Here is a 27,629-nt window from a genome sequence, read left to right on the forward strand (position 1 = left end):
GCCGCGTGTTACTGGCTGATGGTGTTTCCCTTTGCCCACATCCTGTTGTTCTTATTCAGCTGGTTGCTGCGTGACTCACGCTTCAATAATACTGAAACCTGTTCAGACCTTTCTTGTGGTGAACAGGAACCCAAGAGAGCATACGTTCCATAAAGCGATGTTTCTCAGAAGCTGTTGCAATTGTAAATAAATCGAATATTTCCGTTTCTGGCTACACCTTCACTCTAATGTGGACCTATTATTAGCTGCAAACAGTCACTGACTCTGTGTGGATGTATTCCATCAAATGTCCTGCCTTGGCTTTAACATTAACTATTGACTACTAACTACTGTAGAGGCGCAGGTCAACAGGTGGTGGAACAGCAGCTGTTTAGCAGCTGCCACTCTGCAGACTGGTCTGCTTGACATCACTGCCCCAAAAATGACGTTAGCAGTCCCAGTGGTAAGTTGGTAAGTAAGTGGTAACATATTCTTATTATGCTATTTTCCCAAAGTTACCAATGATTAACAGTGTGACCATCACATCACCTCAGTGCTCTCGCAGAGAATTGCAGTGATTAAACTTAAGAATAAAAGTGTAATGTTGATAATAGATTGAGATAGAGATTAATTGGTAGTCATAACATATATACATATATTTACTACATTGTAGGAAGGTGTTGTAAACAAATTCCTGTATTCCTGTATTGTTTTACTAAGGAAAAAGTTTGACACAAAAAGCGATGTGTGAGCGCCACCTGGTGTTCGCCTACGGAGGCCGCGAGCGGTCAGCTGACTAACGCGGAAGTGAACAGAAACATTGCGGAGCATTTTAAGCGCTGTTCGGGAGGACTGAGTGCGTTGTCTTGTGTTTTTGTGGCACCATGGTTCGGTGTTTCCTGATCCACACCGTGTGTCCGGTCTCGGCGCTGTCTGCGGGGGAGAGCAGGGTCCTTTACTCCCGGAGCTTCGGTCCGGATGAAGCCGTCCTGTCGGACCGGTACCGGGACCTCAGGCCGGAGGAAAGACGACTCCTGCAGAAGGAGAAAATTAGCTGTGGTGGCGAGGTGAGAGATTTATGGAAAAAATAAATAAATAATTAAATAAAACATTTGCATCTGTAATTTAAGGCAGAAATCATCACACATTTATCTCTGTGTTACAAATCTCCAAAACTGGTGTTTTAGTTCAACATCTGAAACTATAAATTTACTGTTGGGTACGACAGTTATGTCTGGTGATTTTTGTTTTCGTTAATCTATTCCAGACATAATCTGTTGATTATATATACTTAGGTATTGTGATGTTTGTAACGGTGGTGACCTGGTATTTAGGCAGGTGCGAAGCGCCGTCTCCCTGTTCCGTGAGGCCTCGGAGCGGCCGCCGGTGGAGATGCTGCCGGGCGACGAGGCCCTGGCTCTGCAGGAGGCCGACAGCGGAGTGGAACGCCTGCGCGCCGGAGACCCCTTCTCTGTGGAGACGAGCGCCCTGTGGCTGGGGGTCCAAAGTCTGGCCTTCACGCTGGTCTGCGAGCCCCACGAGAACCTGCTGCTGGCCGAGGGGACCCTCCGCAGCCTGACCCGGCACTGCCTGGACCACCTGCACATGCTGGGGCAGGGCAGCGAGGTGAGAAACGACGCCCAATGGGAAAAAGTTCATAAGTAGACTAGATGGAAAACAGGCAACAGCAACGTCTCCCTGTAAACCGTTTTTATATACAGTGGCAATAACAGGTATCTCAAGGTAAGACCTTGCACAATACACCTGTGTAGAATTCTATAGAAAAAAAAAACAGATCCCACTGAGCAGCATCAGGAGACAGTGGTGATTAGAACCTGATCTGGGTAGAGAGAGAACGAACACAGACGGGTTGGTTGGATGATCAGCTGCCCACAGGAAACAACAACATCATGATGGTACCAGAGAAGGTATTTAAGGTTTGACAGGTCAATAATGGCGATAGAGTTGTTGCTGAGCTACACTTGGTCCGACAACGTCACAATGTCATGAACTCATAATTCACCGTCACAGTCTCAGTCACTGTGGTCTTGCTCCAACAAGTACCTTGTTTTTATATCTAGACTTACACAAAGGCACTAAAGGTGCCTCAGATCTAACGCAGCGCTGAGATCAAGTGTAGTGTTGGTTATAAAGCTTTAACCGGTGCAACGGCAGAGAAATATTATTCTGCCTCATATTTCAAACGTGGAGACAGTCGTCAGCCTCGCTGGGATTTGGATTCATAGAGGCAGTAAGTGGATCCAGCTGGGCTGAGGTAAAATCAGTGTGAAGCAGACACATGGCGCTGCGGCCGCTTTCTGAGCGACCGCTAATAGGCTCTGTGTTCTGCTGTAAGCGTATTGGCTGAGGAATAAGGTCGAGCTGCCGCTGTTCTCCTGTTTGTAACCAGTGTGTGTGCTCGAGTTTAATGAAACGGACGTCTGGCTGTGTTCGATTTACTGTTGGCCAGTGTGTGAAGCGGGGATTAGAGGAGGAAAAGATGTATAATTGGAGAGTTTAGCTCTTCCCTTCCTCCTTGGGAGACATTTTTTATTTTGGTCTTAAAGGATAAAACTGGTGAGATTCAACAAATCCCATGAAAAGATCAAAACCAACAATGGCTTGATCCCACTAACATGTCTGTTTATCCCCAGCGCTGATAAATCTTGTTCCTTTGAGCCGTGGAGCTGCTCTGTGGTCCAAAAACAGGGATGCGGCTGCTGCAGGGGCGACATCTTCCCTCATTAGCATGAACGTAGTTCTAGGCAGAAGCGGCCGCGGCGCATTCCAACAGAACCGAGCCGCACGTGCTGCATGAATAAACGATGAGAGTGAAGCGTGAGTAGGGCTCGAGGTTCTAATCGTCCATTTTAAACGCTAGAACCACCTTCTTAGTAATAAACCTTTAGAAGATCATCACCACCTCTGACAGATTCAACTATAAACCTGAGAAACCGGATGACGGAGCAGCTGTGGGGGGTCGGATCAGGCTTTGTCTGTCTGTCTGTCTGTCTGTCTGTCTGTCTGTCTGTGTCCTCGCGGCCTCATCGCTAACACCGCTCTCCTCCAGGTCCTGCTGAGGAGCAACCGCATCGACGCCCTCCTCAGCCGCCTGCTTCCTCACGGGCAGCTCCTCTTCCTCAACCACCGCTTCGCCCAGAGCCTGGAGAAGGACGTGGCTGCCTACATGGCCAAGTGACGCCGCTGTGCGTTGAGGGCGACCTCTCCCGCTCCGGTCCCCGCGCTGCCGGCCTCCAAACACCCGCGCCCGCTGTTGTCTGCCTTCGGTGACTCCTCGGCGGCGGCAGAAGAAGCGGCGGCTGCTGGCATCTGCTGTTTCAGATTGCACGAGTTGGTAAACACACGGAGTGGTAAATATCTCCCTCAGCCACTCGCTGCTCACTGTTGACTGTTGACTGTGTGGGAGGCTTCAGTTCAAATCCTGTTTGTCAAATTGAAGAGTGGAAAGGAGAATGTGGCAGACTTAAGTGCGCGGCTGAGGAGGCCATTTAAAAGCCACTTGTCAGCATCAAAGGCTGTTATTTATCTGATTCGCCATAGTTGAAGTGCCACAGCGTGACCTTGAGCTGCCGGGCTTCACCTGCGTTTTGACAGCTTTTGGAAAAGGAATGAATCTCGAGTGCATTATTGGCTCATCCCGGGCCTCTAGTGAACTCGTTGCTGTTTGCGACTTCATGTGCAAAAGAAACAAGCAAAAACAGAGAGCGAAGCCAAGTGACAGTCAGCTGTGCTCAGTGTCAGGATTCATGAGACAATCTGCAGAGATGCTGGCGTGCAGGAAGCATCCAGACGTAACGAATACATGTTGATGCAGCTTTCATCATCTCTCGTTTTACGTTTTTTTTTCTGTACTCTAATAAAAATTAAAACTAATTTCTTGAATTACCCCGGGTGCATTGTTTGAAGCCTGTGCATCAAAAACACACACCCATGAGACGTAGGGGAGAAAGGTTTAAAACGGATTAAAGCCCAGAGAGAAGGAATCAGGTTGGAAATGTCACATGGGGAAAATAACGTTAGCTGGATTAGAGCAAATGCGACCGATGCGGTCCACGTCGCCACCAGCAGGGGGCGGTGTTTGCGTGGCAGTGCAGCAAAGGGCTCTGATCTGGAGACTGGGGTGCAGTAGGAGCAGTGAGGCAGCGATACAACAGTTGCTTTAATGTACGGTGGATTTAGCAGCGCAGAGACAGTTTTTAGCAGACGGAGGCAGGCGGCTCAACGCGATCGCGCACACCGCTCCCTCCAGTTGTGCTCCAGCAGGGCAGAGGCGTGTTTGCAGCTTGTTCTGGATGCGGCCTGGAGCCCATCCATCACCTCTGGGACAAACTGTGAGTCCTGCGTTTCGCCCCAGCATCAGCGAGCGAGCGCGTATGAATAAGTCACAGCCTGCGAGAGGCTGCTCCGGCTGCAGGCTGCGCTGCTGAGCTTCCAAAGTGCATTGAAGAGTCTCCTGAGGTCCACCTGCATTCTCCTCTAGACCTTGGATGCATGTTTGGGTCTGACTCTATAATGAATCAGACACCTCTATTTCAGGCCTTTTTGGTCTTTTGTTCTGCTGCCATTTCTCTGGTATAAAAGTCATTGACTAGTGAATTTCTAGGAAAAACGTGTGGCTACTGAGACACAACATTAGGCTTTATTGACTTCCGTAGCTCAGCACATCCAGTTGTTTGGCTTCATTAGCGCCGGTGTGTTAAACTCACTGCAGCGTCAGGCCTGAGGAGCCGGGCTTCGCCCACTAGGGGCCAGTGTGTAGCCAGGCATCTGTGGCGTGTGCTGTTGGTGACAGGAGGCAAACACAGGCAGACTCCACCGGGCTGTGACGTCACCAGTTCACAACGAGCCGCTCGACGTCAAACAAACGGCGCTCGGATCGCTCTCGCGTGCGGCCGCTTTGTAATTGCGCACGGGAAGCCGAGTTCTGTCTGCAGGCAGCTGTTGGATAACACGCACGGGTCCGTGGGCGGGTTCAGGAGCACGGACGCTAAACAGCAGTGGATGTGCTGGGTTTCATTTGCACAGGGCTGGAAAATGCAGCAGAGCGACGTCGCTGTGAAGCCAGGCCACCGTGGGGGTTAAAGGTGAAGGATGAAAAGGGTTAAGGTGAGCGGCTCCACCGAAGCCAGAGAAGTTCTGTTTAATGTCATCCAAACGCTGATTAGCACCAGACTCAAGCTCGTGTGTGAAATCAGCCGCGGTTGAAATGAAACCCCAGCGCTCAACAGCACTTGCTCAGGGAATAAACCGAAGGCCATTAACTGAAGTACGTAACGTCCTCGTAGCAAAAACAACGTTAGACTCTTCAACAACTGTGTGTTTGTGATGTCATAGAGGGCGGTGACATCCCGCAGTGACATCACGAGTCAGGAAGCTGCGTTCTGACCCGTCTGCTTGAACCCGCACCATCGTGGAGGTGAAGCTCAGCCGTCTTTGCTGAGCTCGTACAGTCCAACTGGGCAGTAACTGGTCCCGGGATGCTTTTTCGTCCCGGGATTTCACGCACTCGTTGTGGGACCTCGGGGACCGCTTCTCTAACACACAATGGGAGCTTTTCCCGCCTCTCTCCTGCCTTTCTTCCCCCGGTCCAAGGCCCGCCTCGCTCGCCCGCTCCCTCCTTTTCATTCGGTTCTCCCCCTCCCACCCGCCTCCAGCGCCAACAAAAGCTTTCTCATTGAATTTAGCGACTGGCCATTGAATATGCCAACTCTTGAGTTGAAGGATTTTCCTCTTAATATTTTTTTCTCCTGCCTCATTAGATGCCTCCCTGACTATTGTACGCCTCGTGGCGGGAGCACAGTGGAGAAAATGGGCCCAGCTCCAGCCAGGGGTTCAGTATGAATTTCAATGCGAGTTGACAACTTATTTCACTTTAGCCTCTGTCGGGGCGCGCGGCGTGAAATACCTGAACGCCACGGCTCCCATTCATATACATTAGCCTTCATTTCTATCCCCTCTCATGCGAACAGCCCCAGAATTTCAACGATTCCTCTCGCAGGCGGGAGTTGAGTGGAGTTCGTATCCGAGCGGAGGGTGAGGAATGCGCGGTGATAAAGGGGCTAAACACTATTCACATGAAGTGTCACAACAGACCCGTGCGGCCCGTGCACTCGGGACGGAACCGGCGTCGCTTCTTCGCGTTCTTCTGCCACATTTCTGCAAATTCCACCTGGAGATTTCCTAGAACGCGGCCCTTCCTCCTCCGCACCGCGGCGCAAACATAGAACAAACAAACATAGAATGGAGCTCATCCGGCCGCTCCGGCGCCGGGAGAGAGGCGTTCTCTCTCTCACCGTCTCCAATCTTGTTAGACTCTCAATTTCAAGCCTTTTATTTCATGTTTTCCCCCCAAACGTTGTCTTTTTCCACATTTCCACACCCGCCGCTGTATGAATAGGAACAGCTCGTTGCTGTGACATCATCCAATCACCTCGAACAACTCAATTAATGGGAAATACAGTAGAAGTCAATTAGTACCTAATTAGGTTCTTTCTGCACAGAGATTCCTCGGTAGGTTTGCTGCTGTTGCTCATTATCAATGAAAAAGCTGCAGTCTGCAGGGAAACGGCCGACTAAACAACAACTGCGCGGGAAGAAATGAGAACAAGGGCTCCCTCATATCTTCGATTTTCTGCTTCCTGTTTTTGCTTCTTTTTGTTTCCCTCCCATAAAATTGATTTGTTGATCTGTAAATAAGCCGAGCGATGAAGGATTCCAGTCTGGAGGGGGCCGCGTGCCCCCAAAGCTCCGACGGCGCCTCGGGGGCCTCGGCCACAAACAGGACGCCATCTGCCTCCGAACTTCATCATTCACATCACGCTTTAGCGCCGCGAACCAACGCCGGTCCGACCGGGCAGGAGACCTTCTGCTCCTTAACGGGCTGCAATCGATCCTTCATCGCCAATGGAAGAGTAATTAAAACAGCGCTGGCGCTCGTAGCCTGTCTGTGTTGAAACACCGTCATGTGGGATCATAATCTCAACAGCTCTGAGCAAATGTGATCACAGCCAGCGCAGAGAAGCAGCTATAAAGTGTTATGACCTCCTTGATTCCTTTATATTACAGTGAGACAGTGAGCCAGTGTGTTTGAGTCGGGCCGGCGGGCGTTTAACGGGTCGCACCCCTTTATTACACGGACGCTCCCTCCCTCGTCCTCTTTGCTCTTCTCGCCCACCCTTCTCCATCAGCCTTCGGCCTGCAGGGGAACGCTGGGAGCAGACACTCAACCGCTTTCCTCACTGAAGTTTCACTTCAGGTTGTTTATTCGCACATGCAAATTAAAAATAAGTGCAAACACAAAGGAAAGGTGTGCAGTTAAAAGCTGAGAAAAAGTAGGTGTTAAACAACGTGCGGGAAGGAATGGAAGCGTTTACGGCGTCTCGCTGCTGCCACTGGGCGACACCTGGACTGGGCCCACACATACGCCTCCGGAGAACCCGGAGAACCTGCGCGAAAGCCGCACGGACGTGGGGAGAGCGCGCGCACCCCTGATGCATAACTGGAGAGAGGCAATGACTGGGATCAGGCCCCGCGTCCCCTGGTTCTGATGACGGACGCTCGCCTGAGCGCCCACCGGGACAGGCCTGATGCCGCGTGCAGCGCCGGCCCGGCGCTTTTAGCCAGGAGATGCCTTTCCGCATCTTCAGGCAGCTGCCACTCTTAAGGTAATCTGCATAAATAAACCAGCCAATTTGCATCTCCCCTTAAAGTATGAACATTATGCGCGTCTCGAGCTTTTTGCCCTCACGCCAATTTACTACGGTCCATTAACAGCTTTGAATTTAACCACGCGGTTCTCACGGCACACGAGACCCGGAGTGGGAAAGTACTGTGCAAAAGTGCCTCATTATGGCTGCTTCCCAAATTAAACGGAGACGATGTATTATTCATTCGCAGAGAATCCCCCTGCGCGTGAGACCCAACAGGAAAACAGGGAAGTGTGTGCGCCTCTCTCTGAGTCAGCCAGACTCAGGGCCGCCACCAGAACCAGACCCAGTCCCCAGCCCACGTCTGGGTTTGGAGCTGCTGTGCTCTGAGCCGCCTTCTGTCTCCTCCATTGGCTGCATCATGTTTAGTGGAGCATCGTGTGAAGCCCGGTCAACTACTGCAGGACCCCGATCCATGCACCTGGAGTTTGGGTGCGTGTGGTGACTTGTCAGTGAACGCATCGCCGGCACCAGACTGATGAAAACACCATTTTGTCACTCTGCATCATATTAAAGTTGAAAATACTCCATTAATGCATCAAGTCACAGTTAAGTGTCAGTTTAGAAACTGGGTCCCGTCCCTGATTATAACTTGCACTTGTTTGGCGTTTCCAGGGCAACGTCCTGCTTTTAATCTGAAACCGTGCCTGTAAGTGGACCGGTATATTCAGCGTGTGTGGCGTCAGAAGCGGGTCGGGCCTTGTTCTAAACGCACGCGCGCACGTGTTGCGGCGTAAATACTCATGCTCCCGTGTCTTACATCATGAACGTGCTGCACTTCTAGGATCTGAGTCCCACTGGCACCGCTGCGGGCGCTGGTTGTCAGCAGCTGGTCCCGGTCACGTGGTCCCACGCCAGGACGCGGTCACGTGATCGGGCAGGTCGAACCCCACCTCCTCGTGCCCACCGCGTGTTGGATGACGGCTGTCGCGTTCCGTGCTTCCGATAACTGCATCCGTTTATGCAGATTAGAGCTGAAAACGCTGCCCTACCTGGTGTCGGGCTCGGAAGTATTTCAACGATCTTTCTTAATTGTACACACGTCGCCAGTGCGATGTGTAATTATTTGAGGACGTTCAGGACCGCGGCGGCGCCATTCACTGGCGATGACAGCTTAATAATTACCTGCGTGTGCGTGTGCGTGTGGGGGCTGCTGCTTTTTTGTCTTTCCATGTGGGAGCGATTACTCTGGAAATGACTGCTGCGTCCTCTGAACACGTCACGGATCACTGTCCGTCACTTCGATCCAGTTCAGGCGTTGGAAGAGAATGGATCCAGGGCCGTGTCTGGGGGATATTTTATAACGTTTATGCTGATGTGTAGATTGTTTGAACGTTTTCCTCCAGATTGGGTGAAAGCTGTGAAAGAACAACATTTGGCAAACACAGAGGTAAACAACGCTTCAAATGAGACACACATCAAACGAGCATCAGACAGTTCTGACACCTTTGACCCCAATACATCCATCACTGACTCCTGATCCCAGTTCAGATCCTAGACCTGATACCTCTTCTTACCATCGAGAGGCGTTGACATGAAGTTAACACCTTTTTACGCTCGAACCAGCTCCCAGTTCATATGTTTTCATCCTAGTCGTGACCTTTGACCCCATCTTGTCCCAGTCTGCCTCATTTATTCTTACTCCTGCTTCTGAAGTCCTTCTGTCAGGTCGGGTCCGTTGGGGAGCAGACAGGGACAGTACAATACATTCCCACCACATCACATCGGTGCTTCTCCCGGTATTTATTTCAATTTTCCTGTTTTTTCCCCAGTGACCTTTGACCTCACAAGTGGCCCAGTTTTAATTACTGTTGCTTCCTCTTTGAATCCAACCCACATAGGAACACGAGTATTCTTGTGGATCAGTCTTCCAACACAACAGTACAAATAACGACATTGCTGGAGTGATGATCAGGTCCACTGTTGATTTCACCTAAACACCGCTTCAATTTATTTCCTAACAACGGGGATGGATTTATAATTTGTGCTAACAATGGAGGCGGCATCCATCAACCCCAAATTACGTTCTCTTGGCTGGTGTAGACAGCGATATTTAATAGCTCATTGCACATTACTCTCGGTCCTAATGAGAGAAATTTCTGTCCGCAGCTTTCCAACTGTCACAGCTCATTATAGCAGCTTTCAAAGGTGAAGCAGCCTGAAGTTTGATGTCTTTTCAAACTGGAGCTTTCACTTTCCTGACACACTCTCAAAGTGTGCGAGTCGTCAGCGATTGCCACACCAAATATACTTTCTGAGCTCTCCAGCAGTTTCAACTGACAAATATTTTCCGTGATATGATTAATCTCCAATTAGGGACAGTTAAAAACATTCAAACGTGGTTTTGATTGCTTATACACTCACTGTGGTGTTTAAACGTCTGGCGTTGCACTTCCTTTAAACTTCTTCAGTTTGACTTAAAAGGCTTTCACTTTATCAGAACAGAGATGGTTCCTGCGTCCTTGATCACTGTTTCTTAGATAAAAGCTTTTGTTTTTTACATTCTTTAAAGCTGAACTCATCTTCAGACAATTCTTGGAAGCAATTAGAGCAGCGATTAATATTTCACAGCAACATTTGTCAGTGTAATAATTTTTACAATGAGGAATTCACACCAAGCGGGAAGGACCGAGTCATTCAAGGTGTACAAGGAGGAGATCACATGAACACATATCATCCAATAAGAGGCTTGATATGAAAAAGCACAAATCTGCCACCAGAAAGTTTGGCTGCAGGCGGCTTTAAGGTGTTTGAAGTGTAACGAGTGGAGGAAGATCACCCGCCCTGAGCCCGGTTCTGCCCGCTTTTCCTCTCCACTGTCTGCTGGTGCTGCTCACTGGGATTTGTTGTGTTCTTTCTCAATTCAATGTGTCCAATTTTACACAAATCTTAATTAAACGCCGCTTAGATCATTTGTAAAGGCCACGACAGAGCAAGGTTAAATACTCACAAAGAGATTAATGACATCTATTAATCTCTGGGTTCTGTTCTGTAAATTATAATCTGTCACGCATAAAGAAAAGTGCTAGGCGTGAGTCGATGAATTGCATAGAGTCTTCTCTTCGCCACCATGAGCTGGGCTGACGAGACTCTACTAAACTGACACGCGGCGCAGTGTGCTGCATTATTTACAGCTAAAAGCTAATGTTCGAGACGAAGTGAAAATCCCAACGCATGTGCATGCACCTGTTGTCCTGGGATCCCAGCAGGGCCTGTTGCTAAGTGCAGCTTGTGACCTCTTGACCTCCTAATTGGAGACCTGAGTGGTTCAACCACTGTGATGCCTAAAGGATGATCGTGCCTTTGTAACCAGGACCTTTCCATCTTCTGATATATTTTTGTTGCAGCTTTTAACAGATTGAAGAAAACCGCATCAACAATTGTCAACACTATTGCTTCATGTCTAAAACAGAGTTTAAGGAGGTCTTTTTTACTGCTCTGTTCAGAGCTTGTTTTGGTTCACCAGTGCACAGCTGTGCACCCAAACTCATGGTGAGAGTAAATGAGTTTATTATAATGTATTTCTCCCCACTGTGGCGAGCTGGAGGACAAGTGAAGCCCACCGACATCTATATTTGTAACCTCCGTTTGTTCTGTGCGACTTTGCCTGCCACTGGAGGCCGCTGAGGAAGGCGGCTGCAGCAGGTGGAGTCGTGGAGATGTCCTTCCTGTCGTCCCGGCTGCGATGGAGAGGCAGACAGAGCAACACAATCACACACTGGGCCATGAAAAGGAGCAAATCTGACCGGGCCACTGGCTAAAATGATCAGACAACGCTTCAAACAGCTCAGACCATTTAAAGAACTGCAAATGTGATGAATGCAAATGAGTCCCCGAGTGGAACAAAGATGGCAGCTTGTGAGCCAGCTAATAAGTAATGAATTATTAAACATGATGAAAAAAATTGGAATTGCACGTTGCAGGTGCAGTTGCCAGAAGAATGAAGATTTGAAAGTGATATATATATATATATACATATATAAATGCACTGATGCGTTGTAAATGCAGTATACTCATAAATAGAGAAGTTGTGACTTTGTGGAATAAAGACTGTATCAAAAAAAGAAAAGGTGATTTATCAGTTCCTGCGCGACATCAGTGATGTTATTTATTATGTTATTTATTATGACCAGTTAAGATGTTAACATTATTTTCTAGAGTTTAAGTGAGGACCTGATGGAAGGAAGGCTCCCCAGTGGGTGGAAAGAATGCAGCTAATGCAGGTAATTATAGGCTCCACGGCTTTAAACCCCAGGTCGATGTAAAATGAAAAAAATCCTAGTTTACCTTTTAAAGCATGAACTATTAATAAGAGCAGCCTACACAGTCATAAAAACAATCATTATTAGCGGAGTTACTGACGTGGGAAACTACTTTGTGAAGATCAACATGACTCCAGTCATAGCAGCACTCTGGGTAAATGGATGATGAGAATTTTTAAATTATTATAATTATTATAATTATTTATTCATTTGTCGTTAGGCCCTTCAGAAAGTATGGCTAAAAGTATGGTTTGTCTTGATTATTGGAGTCTATAAGCTTTTATTTTGAAAAAAATGCTCGTCTCGGTCTTGTTACGTACGTCATTAACTTACCCTACAAGCTAGCTAAAGTGATTAAAAAACAAATGTCTTAGAAGAACATTTTTGAAAAGGAAAAGACGCCCAATAAGAAGACAGATGAAGAGTGTGGAAAAAAACTCCATTTAATATTTGGAGTTTTTTGAAAGGGGAGAACGTGAACAAGATGAGGTTTGCCAAACACGACTTCCGTTTCCAACACCTTTTTTTGGGAAGCGGGAGTCTCTGTAGTGACCGTGACCAGAAGTAGACCATAAACAAGCTCACTGCTCCCATCAATTCAGCAGGTACATTGTATTTTTACGCATATTTTAGTTGTTTCTTTACCAGTCCACGAAATATGTTTGTACGTGAAACAGGTCCTTAGCGCAAAAAGGGTTTAAACGTTTCAAATTATAAATGGACAGCGGGTGGCGCAATATGGAGCCTGGCTAATGAGTCACCGCGTGAAACGGTAGGAAAAGAAGTAGAAGCAACGCCATTAAACGTGAATTAGCCGGACACCCGCCCCTGAAGGCCCAAAGATGGACACCTGTGTCGTGTTTGCGTTCTTTAGCTGCTACCGAGGAAGAACCGGGCTGTGACGCAGTTCAACGGCTTCTGGACGGAGTAAGGAGCACGTGACGGTCCGTGACGTACGTCAGAATCCAGGTAAGTTTGTTCCTTCTTTCCTGAAAGCTGATGCTCGTGAATTAATGCGCGTCAATTGCTGTTATTATATGACCAACATGATGACGTGTTTATTATTATTTTACATTTAGTCATTCTGTGTCCTGACCTTTTATTGAAATCACCTAAAACTCAACAAAGTTAGTAGCATTTTTGAATTTCTCTGACGTAATTATACGACAAGCAAAAACACTGAGATGTAATATATGTACAAAAATAAATTTGAGTTTTAGAGAGAGTCTTGACAAATGATAAACTTAAGGGATAAGGGAACAGAACGGAGCACTTAACTCTAAACGATACCAAGTTGTTTTTATATACTGCAATACTTGCTGCCAAAGACGTTCACGTATGCAAGTATTAATAGTAGGAACGTGGTAATAGGAGGATTAAGTTTTTAGTTACTGGCTGCAAAGAAACCAACATGACGGTTGTTCAACAATCTTGAATTGGGTAATTGGCTGCGCTGTTTTCTGGACAGACTACAATGAACTGGGACACACATGGATGAGCTTGCCAAGTAAAATCCAAGTGGGGAATGTGATGGTGCTGACCAGTGGGAGACTATATTTTTCCTACGTTTGTTGCATTGGCGGGCGGTGTTTTCAGCCCATGTTGATGATGAAATCATTCCTTATCGTGCATGTGCTGCAGCAGTCAGACCACCTCCACGCTGCACTGCTCCAGCGGCTCCCGTGAGTCCCACTGATTCCTGATAATGGCGCAGATGCTGTCATGTGGCCCTTCTTCACCTCACGGAGGGCCACAATTAGCCAGCAAAAGTTAATCTCAATCAATTTCAATTTCACCTTTTGTTGAAACGATTGACAACACAAGGGGTTAATTATGCCTCTGGAGTATTGACTGGTGTTACTCACTGGCCTGTTAATTAGTGTGACTGACCCGGCACCTGGGCTGGAGTGAGAGATAAACGATAAGCGTGAGCACAGGGGCCACTACAGCCTCAGCCCTCCTCGCTGTTCCTCCTCTTCCTATGAATCCAGCTGCGCTCGTGGCTGAGTAATGTAAAGGCTGCAGATTCAATCTTCTTCTTTCTGTCTTGTTACGTTTGACAAATGTGGCTTGATGGAAGCATTTTCTGTTGCTGCGAGGCCTGTGTCTTTGCATATAGTGTGCTGTTTACCTATAACGGGGACATACGCTGAAATATGTAGTTATGTATTTTTCACGAGGTGCTGCTTGCAGACGGAGGCATAAAAGCTTATTATTGTCTTCGCTTAAAGAAGATACCCCTTGGAGCTGTCTCGTTGACGCGTCTCGTTGATGGGTGCATGATATGGAATGAATAAAACCCAGCCACACAAACACTTTGTAGCTCCTCCGCCAGCGCCGGGCTGCCTGCTGCTCGGTTATGCTTGGCTACGCGGGTGACACCGCGGCTCAGGCTGCGGAAGCCAGGCGAGGCAGAGCTGCAAGGCGAGCCTAATTGAAATCCCCGCCTATGTGAGACGCTGGAGATGGAGCTGTAAAAGAGCCTGTAATTACTGAGGCCACTAATGAGAGATAATTAGGTCATATGGCAATGTCTCTACCAGGGCTCTGCTGCGAGGGATGTGTTTAGGAATAAAAAGGTGGGCAAAGTACGGACTCCTGTTGCTCATCACCATTATGCAGCACTTCATTAGCAGTAATTAGTTATAATATTGAAAAGGTCTTTTTTCATCACTAACAGTAGAGTCATGCTGCAAAGCTGGCATTGAGGTGATTTACGCAGCTCCGTGGAGCCTACAGGCCTCGAGGGATCTGCAGATAAGCCCCACGTGGGCCAATATAATGTCCTCACATCCTTTCTAACGTCACAGCATTGTAGTTTACTTTAATATAAAAAACTGTACATATAGTGGTCGTGTGAGAAAAGTATTAGTTTCTTTCCATCCTTTTACGATGCTGTAGGGGTGCAAATTTTTCTTGGCTATTATTGAACTGTTAGTTAAAAGGTAAAAATATCTTTTGACCTTTCTCAGATTCTTCCGGTCTGCCTGACCGGTGGTGGATTATCCAAAAATTCTGCAGCTGTAGAATTAAAAGGAAGGTTTCAGTTCTTTAGAGAATCACTCTACATCATGCAACATGGTTTGGATGTATATTCAACAAGAAACCCCAAATTACCATAAACTAAGTGTGGGCGATTTCTGCTTTTCATTCTCTCCTTAAAATCCTGATGAATTTAATCCGCCCCACGCAAGTGGAAGGATAAATTAATAGCACTCCTGCATTCACTAACGCACACCAGCCTTGTTCCATCTTGATTTCATTGCTCTTTAAACTGCTCCGAAATTATGCAGCTTTGTTAAACACTGATGAGTACATTTAGATTCATGTCAGATTCTGGTGGAGGACATGGAGGAAGCGTGACTGCACGTCTGAAGTGTGACTGTGCGGAGCTGCGGCGTGTTAGCGGATGAGTCCAGAGCTATGTACTGTATGTGGAATCCTGTTTGTGTTTACTCGCCTTCTCCGGCTGTATGCATTAATGTTGCAATCCATGCAACATGGCTGTTCATTTGTATACCATTTAGTTCACTGTTCCTCTAGAAGGGCTAACGGAAAAGTCAATACGTGTTTGATTTGTTTTGTGAGCAGTGCTCAGTTTGTGGAAAACATCGATTTGTTCTTTGGTATTTTTCTTTTGGCTTATCTGGGTGTTCAGGGATAAAGCTCCGTCTAGCTCAGGCTGCATGTAGCTCGGAGGGTGGAGGTGAATGGCTGATCGGTGCGTATGGATGATGGTGCACGCGGACAAACACACATGCTTGACTGCATGTGTTCTTTGCATTCAATAAAGTGTTTAACACACCGGCCAGCAGCCCCGTAGAGCACAGTCGGCCATGTGTCTTTTTACTGGAGAAACAGAAAACCAAAGTGGAGGAGTCATGGGTCCAGCTTTAGAAAGCCTTAATGGGCTTCTTCAGCGCTCTCCAAGATAATGACCTCTTCAGCTTGCCAACCATTTAAGTGATCTCCAGTTAATTGGGCAGGAACCTCAATCATGTTGGGGTGTTCCTCCCCGTCTGACCTCGCTGTCTTTTTATCCATTAGGAGTATTTCTATTCCTCACTGTCCAGGGTGCCTGCAGAGCAAAGAATTTGCAGGGTTGTGGAGTGTCTTTAGAAAAGTGTTTACAATTGGCTCAAGCAGTGAGATGCTCATGCAGACTTTAAATACCTGCTTTAACAGTGTTAACAGATCGGCCCATTGATCCTGTATTTTGGGCATCCTGCTTCTTCAAGCAGGGAAAAAACTGCCCAGGCCAGTTTTTGTCCTACAACATAGTTGTGGCTGAGTTTTTTTGTCTTTCTGTTCATGGTTCCTGCTTGGCCTGCTCAGAATTGGAGTCTGGCATATGTGGACTGGGCACCTAGGACATCCGTACTGGCCCCATGAGAACCGGGCCGAGAAAATGGTGATGAGAATCAGGCCGAGGGAACGCGAGGGCACGACTTTGAAAGATGCTTCGACTAGACGAGGGAGACAACTTGGGAACGATAATGGTGAGAATGGGAAGAGGCGCGAGGAGACGATGAGGTGGGAGAAAGGATTGCGTCGGGAAGATAACTAGACAGCGAATGAGCCAAAGTAAAGGTGTAGGAGTGTAGGAAGAGAAATGCGGTGTGAAAAGCTGGGGGCTCGCAGAGAGAACGAGGAGGAGGAGGAAGACTGAGGGGAAGTGAAAGGAATTGCTTCGGAAAGATGAGTAAATTAAAGCGATGTGAGAAAGTGACAAAGGATGCAGGGGAATGGAGAAGTGGAGGGGATGGATTTGGAGCGACGTGTCGACGCAGAGAGTGAGGGGGGAAAGGTGTGGAAGTTTGGCGGCTGTGTAAGGAATGATTTATCACCGGATGAAGACAGAAGACAGAAACTGACCCCCCCCTTCTCTCTCTCACTCTCACACACACACACACACACACACACACACACACACACACACACACACACACACACACTCACTCCCAGCCCATCCTGTGCGCTGGCTGCTCGCTTACCTCTGGACAGGCTGCTGCTGCTCTCTGGTCGAGGGATAGGTAAACAAGGCCTCTGCTCGCAGATGGGTCTGTCTGAGATGGATGGCTTTGTCTCAGGTGCACTCGCACAAGGAAATCCACACATCCTCGCAGCGTGCCAACCCGTGGCAGAGACGAAAAACCTGCACATGGACAAACGCGTCGGCCACAATCGCTTCAGGCGAAACATGTCTGTTTGTTTGTTTGTGGTCATCAGGGCCTCAGAGGAGGAAGTGCTGCGATCTTTAATTCAGCGTTTAAAGAGGTGAAGCTGGGGAAGGAGCTGGGTGCTGTCTGTGTGTGACGAAAACCAGCAAATCACATTTTAGGCTCTTAAAGTCAGCGTGTTTGTGTGTGTGGCTGGGTAGTTTTCTTTAGTTATACTGCGATTCATTACCTTTATGCTTCCCTTTAGTTCGTCCGTCTATTGTTGTATTATTCGTCTTATTTGCATAGGTACCAAACAGAGTCCCCGGTAGCATGTCTGAACACAGGCGGAAGCATGGAGAAACAAATGAAAAAGTAGTCATCAGCGTTAGATTTTTCATTTGTCAGCGAGGCGCAAGCATGACTTGAAATATGAATATAGAGAGCCTTGTCATGCTGCCGCCTCACGCATCGGTCAGCCTTGCTCAACTGGGTAAGATTGGAAAAGGGAATTCATTGTCTCAAATGTATTTAAATGCAGCCAAGTGCCAGATTTCATCAGAGTTGAAGTGCATAATATTCCAGTTTGGTTAACGTTCACATACAGTGTGCGGTGATCTACTGTAACTGGATGGCTGCTAAAAATACTGTTTTACTGTACAGGGGTATTTCATGCTTTTATAAGCCTTAAGCTTAATCTGTTATTTGGTGCAACATGCAGTTGTTTATATTTTCTCTGTTACGTTCTTTCTGTAAGTACATAGCAAGATGTAGAGAAGAACATTGGATCGGTGCTGGAAGCTGTTGCACAACAGTTGCACAGCGAGCGTGCCCTGCATTTGTATTCTGAACCCCGCCGCCTTCGACTGTCAAGATAAGATGGTCCCACCCTTCTCACGTCCCATGCCTCCATGTAAGATGGGATTTATATCAGGTGAAGGTTTTGTGATCTGTGCAGGTATATGCCAGGGTAGAAATCCAATCTTCTAATCCAGACTCACTCAGTTTGGCGCCGAACTTTGGTATTTTATCCATGTTCCAGCGTGTTACCCTGGTATCTTTCTGTATTACATCACATTACTGGTAGTGCAGGTCCCAGTGAGATGAATGCTATGAGGTAAGATCCCAGTAACAACTGTCACTGACATTGTCCCAAAAGAGTCTGACTCAGTGAGCTTGATAATGAATTCTTATACGCACTGTTAGTTTGGCCACGATCAGCATTAAACACACAGAAAGTCTCCCCTACCGTATCTACATCACAGATCAGATGAATATATTGCTGATCGCTGCACATTTCGCCATCACGACTGGGGATTTCATTTGTCTTTTACCTCCTGCATCTTTGTTTTCCTCTTGGTCGGACTTGAAGAGAGGAAGCAGAAACCGTCCCCTCCTGGTGTGACACTGCATGACTGCAGCACGGCCCTTAATTTAAAGAAAGGCTTCAGCTTTTTGGGAACTAACTTTAGTCTTTGTGACAGTGCGATGTTGTAAAAGGGTTGAAAGAGATTTTAGAAGCTTGCAGCTGTGTGTGAGTTAATAATGCCTGATGATGAAAGATTGCTTTTTTTAAGGGGGGTTTATTTTAATTGGGAAATTGAGCATAAAACTAAAAAACGGGAGGGAAGGTCTGTCTAAACACTGGCATCTTATCCACTTAGCAATCACCTGCACACACAATCCTACTTTCTCAGGGCCGAAGATTTCACAATTACAGTCTTCTTAGTTGAAATAACAGCGTAATTGGAAGCTCTGATGATGAGCCAAAATAACGACGAGATGATCTTTAGGTTGTGTTCTTTGGCGTTTACTCTTTTTATAAATTTACTATTTTATAAATATGCAGCTGGAGGTTGTTATTCTTCTTTGACCAAAGATGACGTTTAGGTTATGTTGGCTGTTGAACGGTTCCATTTACATTCTAATATAAACCACATGCTTGAAAACTCCAACGGGAATAATCAGAGCAACAAATACGCCAATCACTTCAGTTCCTATATGTTCGTGATCGTAGCCTGAATGAGTGGTTGATGGCACTGAGCAGCAGATAAACAAACAGCCAAGGAGTCTGACTCTCTGGAAAAGCCTCAGGGATGGAGACGAGTGAAATGAGCAGGTGTGTAGTTTAAAGCAGCTATCCACACACAGCACAAGTATTTGCACAGGCAAGTTTTCCTTTGCTGTCAGTTAATATGTTAGCAGATGTAGGTTACATCCCAGAAGAGGGATGAATAGAAATATCACGAATCCGGTCTTGCCGTGATTCTGAGGCGAGTGTGTGCCCCCCCCAGCGTGAACTCACCCTCCACCATCAAACCTCTTTCTTTTACCTGGAACAACAGTCAGGATGGAGACAAGGCTTTCCGTCTGCTTTCAGACAGCTCGTCCTCACAGGAGGGGGGCTCGCACCAACAATCATTCGTTGTCATTTTTTTAATTTTGGGAGCAAGGTGACGCCCAATGGGTGCTGTGAGAATGGCAAGCTGTGAAGTGACAGGTTGCCTAAATCGGTTCTCTGTGCTGGATCCTCATCGGAGGCAGGCTGTTACTGTCGGAGCCGGGTGATTTCTGGGCGTCATGTCTCGGGTTATGTTTGCAAGGCGGCTAAATCTCCAAATGCACTTTCGCTTTCTGTTTGTAACCCACAGAGGATGCGTTTTAAATATACATGGAGGCCATCGGGTTTGCATAACCGCTGTGTTTTTCCAGCTTGACTCCAGTTGGATTCTTCTACAACACAGAACCGTGACCTTATGTGTCATCCAACATTACATTTAATCCTCATCTCTGGTCCCCTGGCAGCTGACAAATGGCATGTGGTGGATGCTCGTTTGTTCATTAAAATAACATGAATGCCACCGTAGACTAGAAATAAAATGCCACGAGTTACCGGTCCCTCATGTGATCTTGTCATCTTTTCTCATAACATAATCATACGATAGTTTTTCTCAGCCTTACATTTCACTTTGGAAACTCTTTTAGTCTTTTAGCATTTTAGTTAAAAGCTAATTTCTAAAGTCTTACTATAGAACACAGACATAACCCACCTGCCCACTGCATTGACTCAAAGCCCTTTACGTTTGCTTGTTCTTCATAGACTGCTACTAAAAATCTAAAAGCCAAGCTTTGTCCAGTTATTTATTCCCAAGGACGTAGGCATGTCCTTAGGAATGAATGCACCCGAGGCCGTGACCAAGTGTACCACACCTGGATGCCTGTCCTGTGACCTACAGCTAAGCAGTGAATCCATTTAAAATGAAATGTCCCCGTCTGAAAACCCGACGTATGAGCGCATTTGATCAGGAGGCTTTTGATCCTGATCCAGTCGTTTGCTGTGGCTTCCAGGCAGCGGCTGGTATTTACTGTACCTGTCGCTGTGTCTCTGCTGTATTCGATGCGTCTCTGGGAGCAGTGTCTTGACTGCTGGAAAAACTAGGTGGTTTTCATCATGATGGAATTGAACTTGTCGCCATCAGCACTGCAATATGTAACATATGAACATCAAAGTGCAAACAATACGACACTAAAATAAAATGAAAAACTGCTTCCTTCCAATTGTGTTGTATAGTATTTATATGTTACATTAATGTATTCAAGATGTATCTTTTGTAAACGTTAAACATTATTAAATGGCAGAGATTCATCATAATCACCAGTACCTGCAGTAAGCATTGTAGATTCGATGCTCAGGTATAAACAGCCTGTCTCAGAGAAGCGCAGTATATTACGTTTATGGAGACTTCTTTATGTTGAACTGAATCGTAACTTCATTTGTTTTACGCAGGGAGATGACAGTAACGTAAAGTAAGTCATTAGAATCTGTGTTGTGTTTGCTGTGTGCAATAAAAACCTGCTGGTGTCCCTGGAGCATAAAGCTCGTAAGATCAAAGGATTGCAATAATTAATCCTTATTAATCCAGAAGCGTGGGATTGCCTCCAGATTGCAGCCCTCCCTGATTCGTTGACACCTGTCCATTGGCAACGGAACATTTTGATGATAAACATCGTCAGCGGAATATATGGGAAATGCTTTGAAATCGATTCCAGCCGCCTCTGGGTTTTCCGAGGGTTTTTCATATGTTTTTGTTTTAAATAATCTCCTACTGCTAAATAGTTCTTGATAACGTGCCACTGAACCCACTGTCCTGAAAAGCGCTGTGCCAGTAGAATGTTTTATCATAAGCTGAGCTTGAATCGAGCGCAATGTGACTTTTAGATCAGTTCGTGCATACAGTAGCACCCAGTCATGTATGACACTGATACCTCAGATATTCAAGCATATTAATCCCTTATCAAAATATTTTAGAAACTGTTGTAATGCTAAATCTCAAATAAATTCACAAGAACGCTGGATTATATAATTACTATTTTTACTACAGTCTGCATATTGCAATTTGTAATTACTTTGGAAACCCTGGATCTGCAGCATAATCATAATCTGTTCTACATGTTGAAATATACCCTGTAATTGGAACCACAGAACGTTACACTGCGGCAACAAGAAACAACTACATCATATGATATTTAATTGGGAGGCCTCATAGTTAATGCGGCTGTGGTCATGGAGACTCTGACCGGAATGGTAACAAAACGAAAAGATAAGCAACCCGAGCAAAGGTTTCGGCTGTGAAAGTGTGCTGCAGCTTCTTGTTTTTCCTTTTTTCTGCAGACGCTCTTCTCCTACGCACCTGTCACTGTGTCCCCAGGTGTAGCTAAGCTCTGCTGCTTAGTGAACTAAGTAACAAAAAGTATAGTGTCATAGATTCCAGCCCTCTGTTCGTTGCACTCGGTTGCGTTATGAGCCCAGTGGACCTTTCCCCAAATAATGTGCACAGCTCCTGCTCTCCTGAGGAAAGACCTTTTTTATTATCTTAAGGATGCCTGGTTTACTCTGTGCTTCTGGTCTGCCCGTTTTTCATTTGGTACCTTATTTAATTCATTGAATGTTCAGCAAGAAACATCACAAGTCACTTTAGAGGCTCGGACCCCCTGGGACCCCCATCTACGATCAAACAGACTGACATAAACATGTCACCACTCAGTCTCTGTTTTTGCAGTTGGGTGTCCGTGTCTGTGATGAATCCACGCTCCCGCTTTTGCCTTCGGGGGTTCAAATACCACGCGTCATTTAAATGCAGCTCAGCCAGTTGTGTTAACACTCAAGCCATTAGCTCCCAGGCTGCTCAATTATGCACGGTTATCATTATTAAAAGATTCTTTCAAACATCTTTTGTGGCTTCTAATGGAAGAAAGTACCCCTAATGCATTGCAACACACCTCTCAATCTGCTGTTCGGAAAGCATCTCATTTTCTTTTCTTCTCGATAGCCTTCATTCCCCAGCCAGCCCTATGGGAGAACACACTGCTTTCATTTAGCTTCTAAAGGAAGATTGTGTTTGGAAAATTGGAGTTTTCTGCTTTAGAAACTATATACATAGGAAAAGAGGTTCATTACAGTCCTAGACACTAGACAGGTGAGCCGATGGGTTGTAGGCAAAACTATGAGACGTTCTCCACTGAGAAGAAGCAGTGAGGAGCTGGGATGTGTGCCCAGAGAGGAACCACAGACAGGAAGTCTCCTCTGCCCCAGTGTTGATCCCTCTGCCCTGAGGTCTCCCTCAGCGAGCCAGATTGCTCTGGTGGGTCTATACAGTATAACATTTTTCTTGGGATTCTCCAGGCAGAGCCAGAGGTTGTCGCTAAAACAAGAGAGTAAATAGATAAATTAAAAATGTATGTTGCTTTTTTGAGTGTGTTTATGCTTTTTCTGGGGGTGAATAGTTCACTGTACCTTGGTGATCTTCCACACTTTTCACCCCAAGAAAGAACCTGCATCTTTCCCTTTACTGCAAACTCGAGTGTGTTATTAGCACATTGATAATTTTTTGCATATGTTTTTATTTTCACAGTTGCACATCTTGCGTTATGATATAATTACTATAGCCTCTGATCCTAGTGGACCCTTTTGGGCTGTCTTTATTCTTTCTGCCTTGTTCAGCTGGGCTTGATGTTTCCATTTCATTGAAATGTTTCCAGAACACAACTAATATTTTAATATTTCTAAGGCGTTTTTTACAATTTTTAAAAGGTCCTCCTGAGATATAATCAAAGGAGCAGTGAGTGGTGGGCGTTCAGTTCACATACATTGAAAACTTTGGTCCATCTGATTGTTTATAAAAACAGCCTCAATCAACGAGAAGAAAGAAAATTTGATATTCTGTTGCTGATGATAATTTTTTTTGTCAGTGGGAAAGAAGGATCAAAAATCTTTCTAGAGATAATTATCAATTACCATTTTCTCTTTTGTGTTTTGGTCGGCCTTTAGCTCCATGTGCGGTTGCCGAGCTCTAGTTATCCTTGACACGTAGGTGTTAAATCTCTTCTCTCTGGTGCCCTGTGTTGTTGTTTTCTGGCCAAGATTTTTATTGGAGGAGAGCAGGATGATGGATAAGGTCTATTCCCATGATCCCTTGCCTAGGGAACGCATCATCAGTATCAGGCTTTGATAGGAGCTCAATGTGACGGGTGTCAAGGGCTAAAGCTGCAGTGAGAGGAGGAGGAAGGTGTGAGATCAGGGCAATAATGGTGTCCTCCTCCTGCCGAGTCTGCCTGTGGCCACATACTGTACAGTGTTTACACTGAACAAGGGGACGAGAAGCTCATGCTATGAAGCAGATATTCCGAATGGCCTCTAACTGGACCTTTGATTTTGTGTTTCATTTGCATGTTTCTAATACAAGGAAAACAGCTTTAAGGACAAATGAACCTGAGCTCAGTATTAGAAAGTTCAGAGTTTAAAAATAAGATAAGTCATACTTTATTGATCCCCTTGGGGAAATTGTTTTCTCTGCATTTGACCCATACACAGAAAAGGAGTAGCCGCGAGCAGCCACACAAGGGGAGCTAGTTTGTCTAGTGTCTTGCTCAAGGACACGCCTCGTGGGATCAGCTGGGTTCAAACAGGCGACCTCCTGCTCCCCAGACTAATGCGCTACTCACTGACCCACCAGGCCACTAATGACTCTTTATTTTTTTTAAATCATGGGAATATAAGCAACTGATTAACTGAAACTCTATAAGATAAATTCTTGTTTGTCTTTACATTTGTTGTCTATCCAGCTATAACTACAGCTGACAAACCACCTTTAAATGCCACCTATTGTGATTTGTCAGTGAATCTACTGCCACTGTAGGTGATTTGCAAACATAACATTTAGTTGTGCTGCAGGCTTGTATCTATCCTTCAGCTCCCTCCTCCTATAAACACTGCTGGCTTTAAATAGCAATTTGCCAGTTTGATCAGTTAAGCGCTTTTGACACTGCTGTCATTGAGTAACCAATGCCCTCATTCATACTGTACTCTGTTGGTGGGATTAGCTTCAAATCCTCTCCTTGTCTAAAATCCTCTGTAGGGAGCGTAGTCATTGAACCTGCTGTAACAGAGCTCTCTCCTATTTTTATTCCCTTTTCTCTTAGTCAGCCTTGGTGCAAAACATCAAAGCGCATTTGTAGTTCCGCAAAAAAGCAAAACCAAACCCCTCATTTTTTAACTGGTTCACAGCCAAATTAATTATTCATTCAGATTACCGTTCACCGACACGGGCGCCGGGGAAGATAGGCACCGTCGCGCACAAACACGTACACAAGCTGAGCTCGGCGTGCGTCAGAAGAGTGAAGGGCAGATAATGAGAGCGGTGGCCGTGTTTTCAGTCTGCCGAAAAGCTCTCACCTTCCACAAACTGCCTGAGAGCGCACAACGTGGAGGTTTACCGCGCCGCCCAACTCCGAGGTGTTTCAAGCAGATTAGTAGGTGTTTTGAAGCAGATAAGCATACAGATTACCAGAGGAGTTACGAGTTCACGCCGTTAGTGTCTCTGACGGGTAATTGGGCTTCTGGCAAGACAAACAACATCATACATAATCGCGGCCAATGAAGAACAGATACGCGGAGCACATTTAAATTAAACAATGCAAAGTGCTACAGATGGAGTTAATGGGGTAGTCAATCAGGGCCATTTAGGCAGGATTAAAGCATACAATATGGATGAGTCATCCAGGTCATAACTGGGCACAGTCATGAATTTTAACAGGCGGCGTGGAGTCGAGCATGACGAACATCCTCGTTTTTACACAGTTCGATCTTAACGTGCATGAGCGTCACGTGTCGCCTCGCCGGATGCTACACCTGCAGCGTTTCTATGCAACGCAGACGCCACTCGTCTCCGTCATGTTCTAGTTTGCACTCGCAGCGTTTAAGCGAACTGCACCGAGCAGTGAGACGGGAAAAGAATAAAGTGCATAAAAGGCTCCTCAAATATTTATTGAGGAGGTTGACACCACTGTAGCCTGTGACATGCCTGTAAGTGCTCTGCAGGTGGAGAGCCGATGGCCGGAGGGGGAGGTGTTGGATGAGATCTTAACACTTATTTGGTAGGAAAGCCTGCCTGTTAAACATCTGCTGTGTGGAGGAGCAGTCATAAATCAGTCCAGGATTAAACGCGGAGCTGGAGATTTCTAAATGAGGCGTTTAAAACAGCCTCATTGTTAAAACACTGCCATGTTATGCTGGATACTCTGCGCTGCTATATTTAGTGATGAAATTAGGTCCTCCTGTTTACATAACTCACTTTCACCTACCTGTATCATCTTAGTCAGTCCTGTTTTTCCCCTCGCTCTCCTGCTTGTTTTACTGGATGGAAAGTCATCATCAAAATCCAATGAATTCACTGAAATGCCATTGTAGGTTGAAGGAGAGCATCGCAAATTAATATTAAAGGTTCGGCTGAGATTTGAGGCTTGGTCATCAGCCAACAGGACTCACTGTCTGTTGGGCACCATAAAGACAAGCAAAGGGCAGGGGTCAGCACACTGTGGGCCCATCCATGTTTGATGTCACAGCGCGTGTGACACGGGAATCATTTCACAATGACAGACTTTGCTGAAGTGGAGGGAAATAGATTGATGGCGCACGTCTGCTGCTTCTCAGGATCTAGTGGAGTTCTGTGTCCTGTGTCCAACAAATGAGCACAGCTGTTTCAGGGAGGACTTGTGACTTAACGTCAATGTGATGCGTGTCAGTCGCCTTCTGGACATCATTCGTCATTTCAGCACTGAAGTAGATGGAGAAATGTAGGGTATTAATACTGTATGAATATTAATTATTTTTAAATGAAATCTGATGAAATTAATTAAATTAAAAACACATTTCTATTTCATGATGTTTTTGTTTGAGAGATTCAGTATACTATTACCTTTTACATGTATTTTAAGCCATTTCTTAAAATGAGATTTTCACATTCACTTTTAATCCCCTCAGAGCAACAAAGAAGTCCAAGTACTTTTAGAATTAATATGTGGATAATTATCCAGCCTTTTGACTCTGTCTTAACAATGTACTGTACCTAATGATGTACATTACACAACACAGAGCCTATGTCTCTGCTAAACCTCCTTTCACCATCCTTATATTGTGGATCCTTATTGAAAAATGTCGAAGTTGTTTTCTATTTGCGTTGGTTTGGCTGCTTTTCTGATCTGAGGGCAGCTGTAACAAAGCAGAGCACTCCCTCCTGGGAATAATAAAGTTTTTTTTTTTTTGAATCTTGAATTAGAAACCTTAAAACCTTAGGAGTTCTGAGCTGCTGAGATTCAGCTGACACTCTGATGCTTTGCCCGTGTTTTCATGCGTCTTTTAAAAATAATCACTGGCCTCGCTCAACGCGCATTTGGCAAAGCAGGGCTCCGACTGCGCTTGTTACGTGAAATTACTTAAAGGAGGCAGCGGAATCTGAATGTAGGGGCAGGAGTCTCTCAGCAGGGGGTCTTTATGCTGCCCATGTATTTAGCTGTGCTTTGTTGTAAAACGGGTGGTGGTCCTGCACTGGTCCACTCAGCCTGGCTCAACGTACTGTACATACTCGGAGGCTAAATCCTCCTTAACAGCTGAATAAAGCTCCCGCTGCCTCTGAGGAGGAAACCGACACGTTTTTGTTGGTATTCTGCTTTCCTGCCTCTTGGCTCAATGCTGCATCCCTCCGTGGTCAGGGCGCAGACAAAGCCAGATGTGAGGCGCGCAAAGCCTCGTGAGCGGGGGGGAAACACTTGCCTTCTGTTTTCAAATCTGGCCGAGCAGGTGTTTTTGTGCTGCTCGTAGACTGTCGTTGTGTGTGTGTGTGTTTTTTTTTTTTTTTTTTTTTTTTTTTTAATGCATCTCAACCCTGCTGCCGTTTGCGTCATATCAGCTGTTCTCCAAATAATTTTCCCCTGCCTGCGCGACGGGCATCTAATGTGAGGACTAGACTGTGGCTCATTCCGCCTTCCTCTGTCTGTCTGTCTCGCTCTGCACCGGCTTTGATCATGTTTGGCTCTGGATTGAGTCAGACGTGAACACATACTAATGCACAGCCCACACAGTTCCTGCACATACATTCACACAGACGACTGGATGAGGCTTGCACAGATGCTCTGGGTTGAACATGTCTTTCCACACCTCTCTGTCT

General features: G+C 46.1%; 2 protein-coding genes across 7 annotated transcripts in view; both read left to right on the forward strand.

The window, feature by feature from the left end:
• Nucleotides 1-741: 741 nt before the first annotated feature.
• On the forward strand, nucleotides 742-3,882 carry ap5s1 (adaptor related protein complex 5 subunit sigma 1). Its single transcript, XM_029139160.3, is given in 4 exon segments — nucleotides 742-1,031; nucleotides 1,033-1,046; nucleotides 1,314-1,605; nucleotides 3,050-3,882. Coding segments are annotated over 4 exon segments (603 nt in total). The 5' UTR covers nucleotides 742-863; the 3' UTR covers nucleotides 3,179-3,882.
• An 8,442-nt stretch (nucleotides 3,883-12,324) lies between these two features.
• The window catches only part of gfra4a (GDNF family receptor alpha 4a), a 132,421-nt gene continuing 117,116 nt past the window's right edge, over nucleotides 12,325-27,629 (forward strand). For 2 of the 6 annotated variants that reach the window (XM_029139141.3, XM_029139142.3), the window contains exons 1-3: nucleotides 12,325-12,573; nucleotides 12,646-12,740; nucleotides 12,843-12,937. The gene's annotated coding sequence lies outside the window, so the exon portion shown is untranslated. The remainder of the gene's footprint in view (nucleotides 12,574-12,645; nucleotides 12,741-12,842; nucleotides 12,938-27,629) is intronic. The other 4 variants (XM_029139140.3, XM_029139138.3, XM_041069044.2 and 1 more) reach the window with 3 other exon arrangements.

Source organism: Betta splendens, chromosome 22 (assembly GCF_900634795.4).
Source record: "Betta splendens chromosome 22, fBetSpl5.4, whole genome shotgun sequence".
Taxonomy (NCBI): domain Eukaryota; kingdom Metazoa; phylum Chordata; class Actinopteri; order Anabantiformes; family Osphronemidae; genus Betta; species Betta splendens.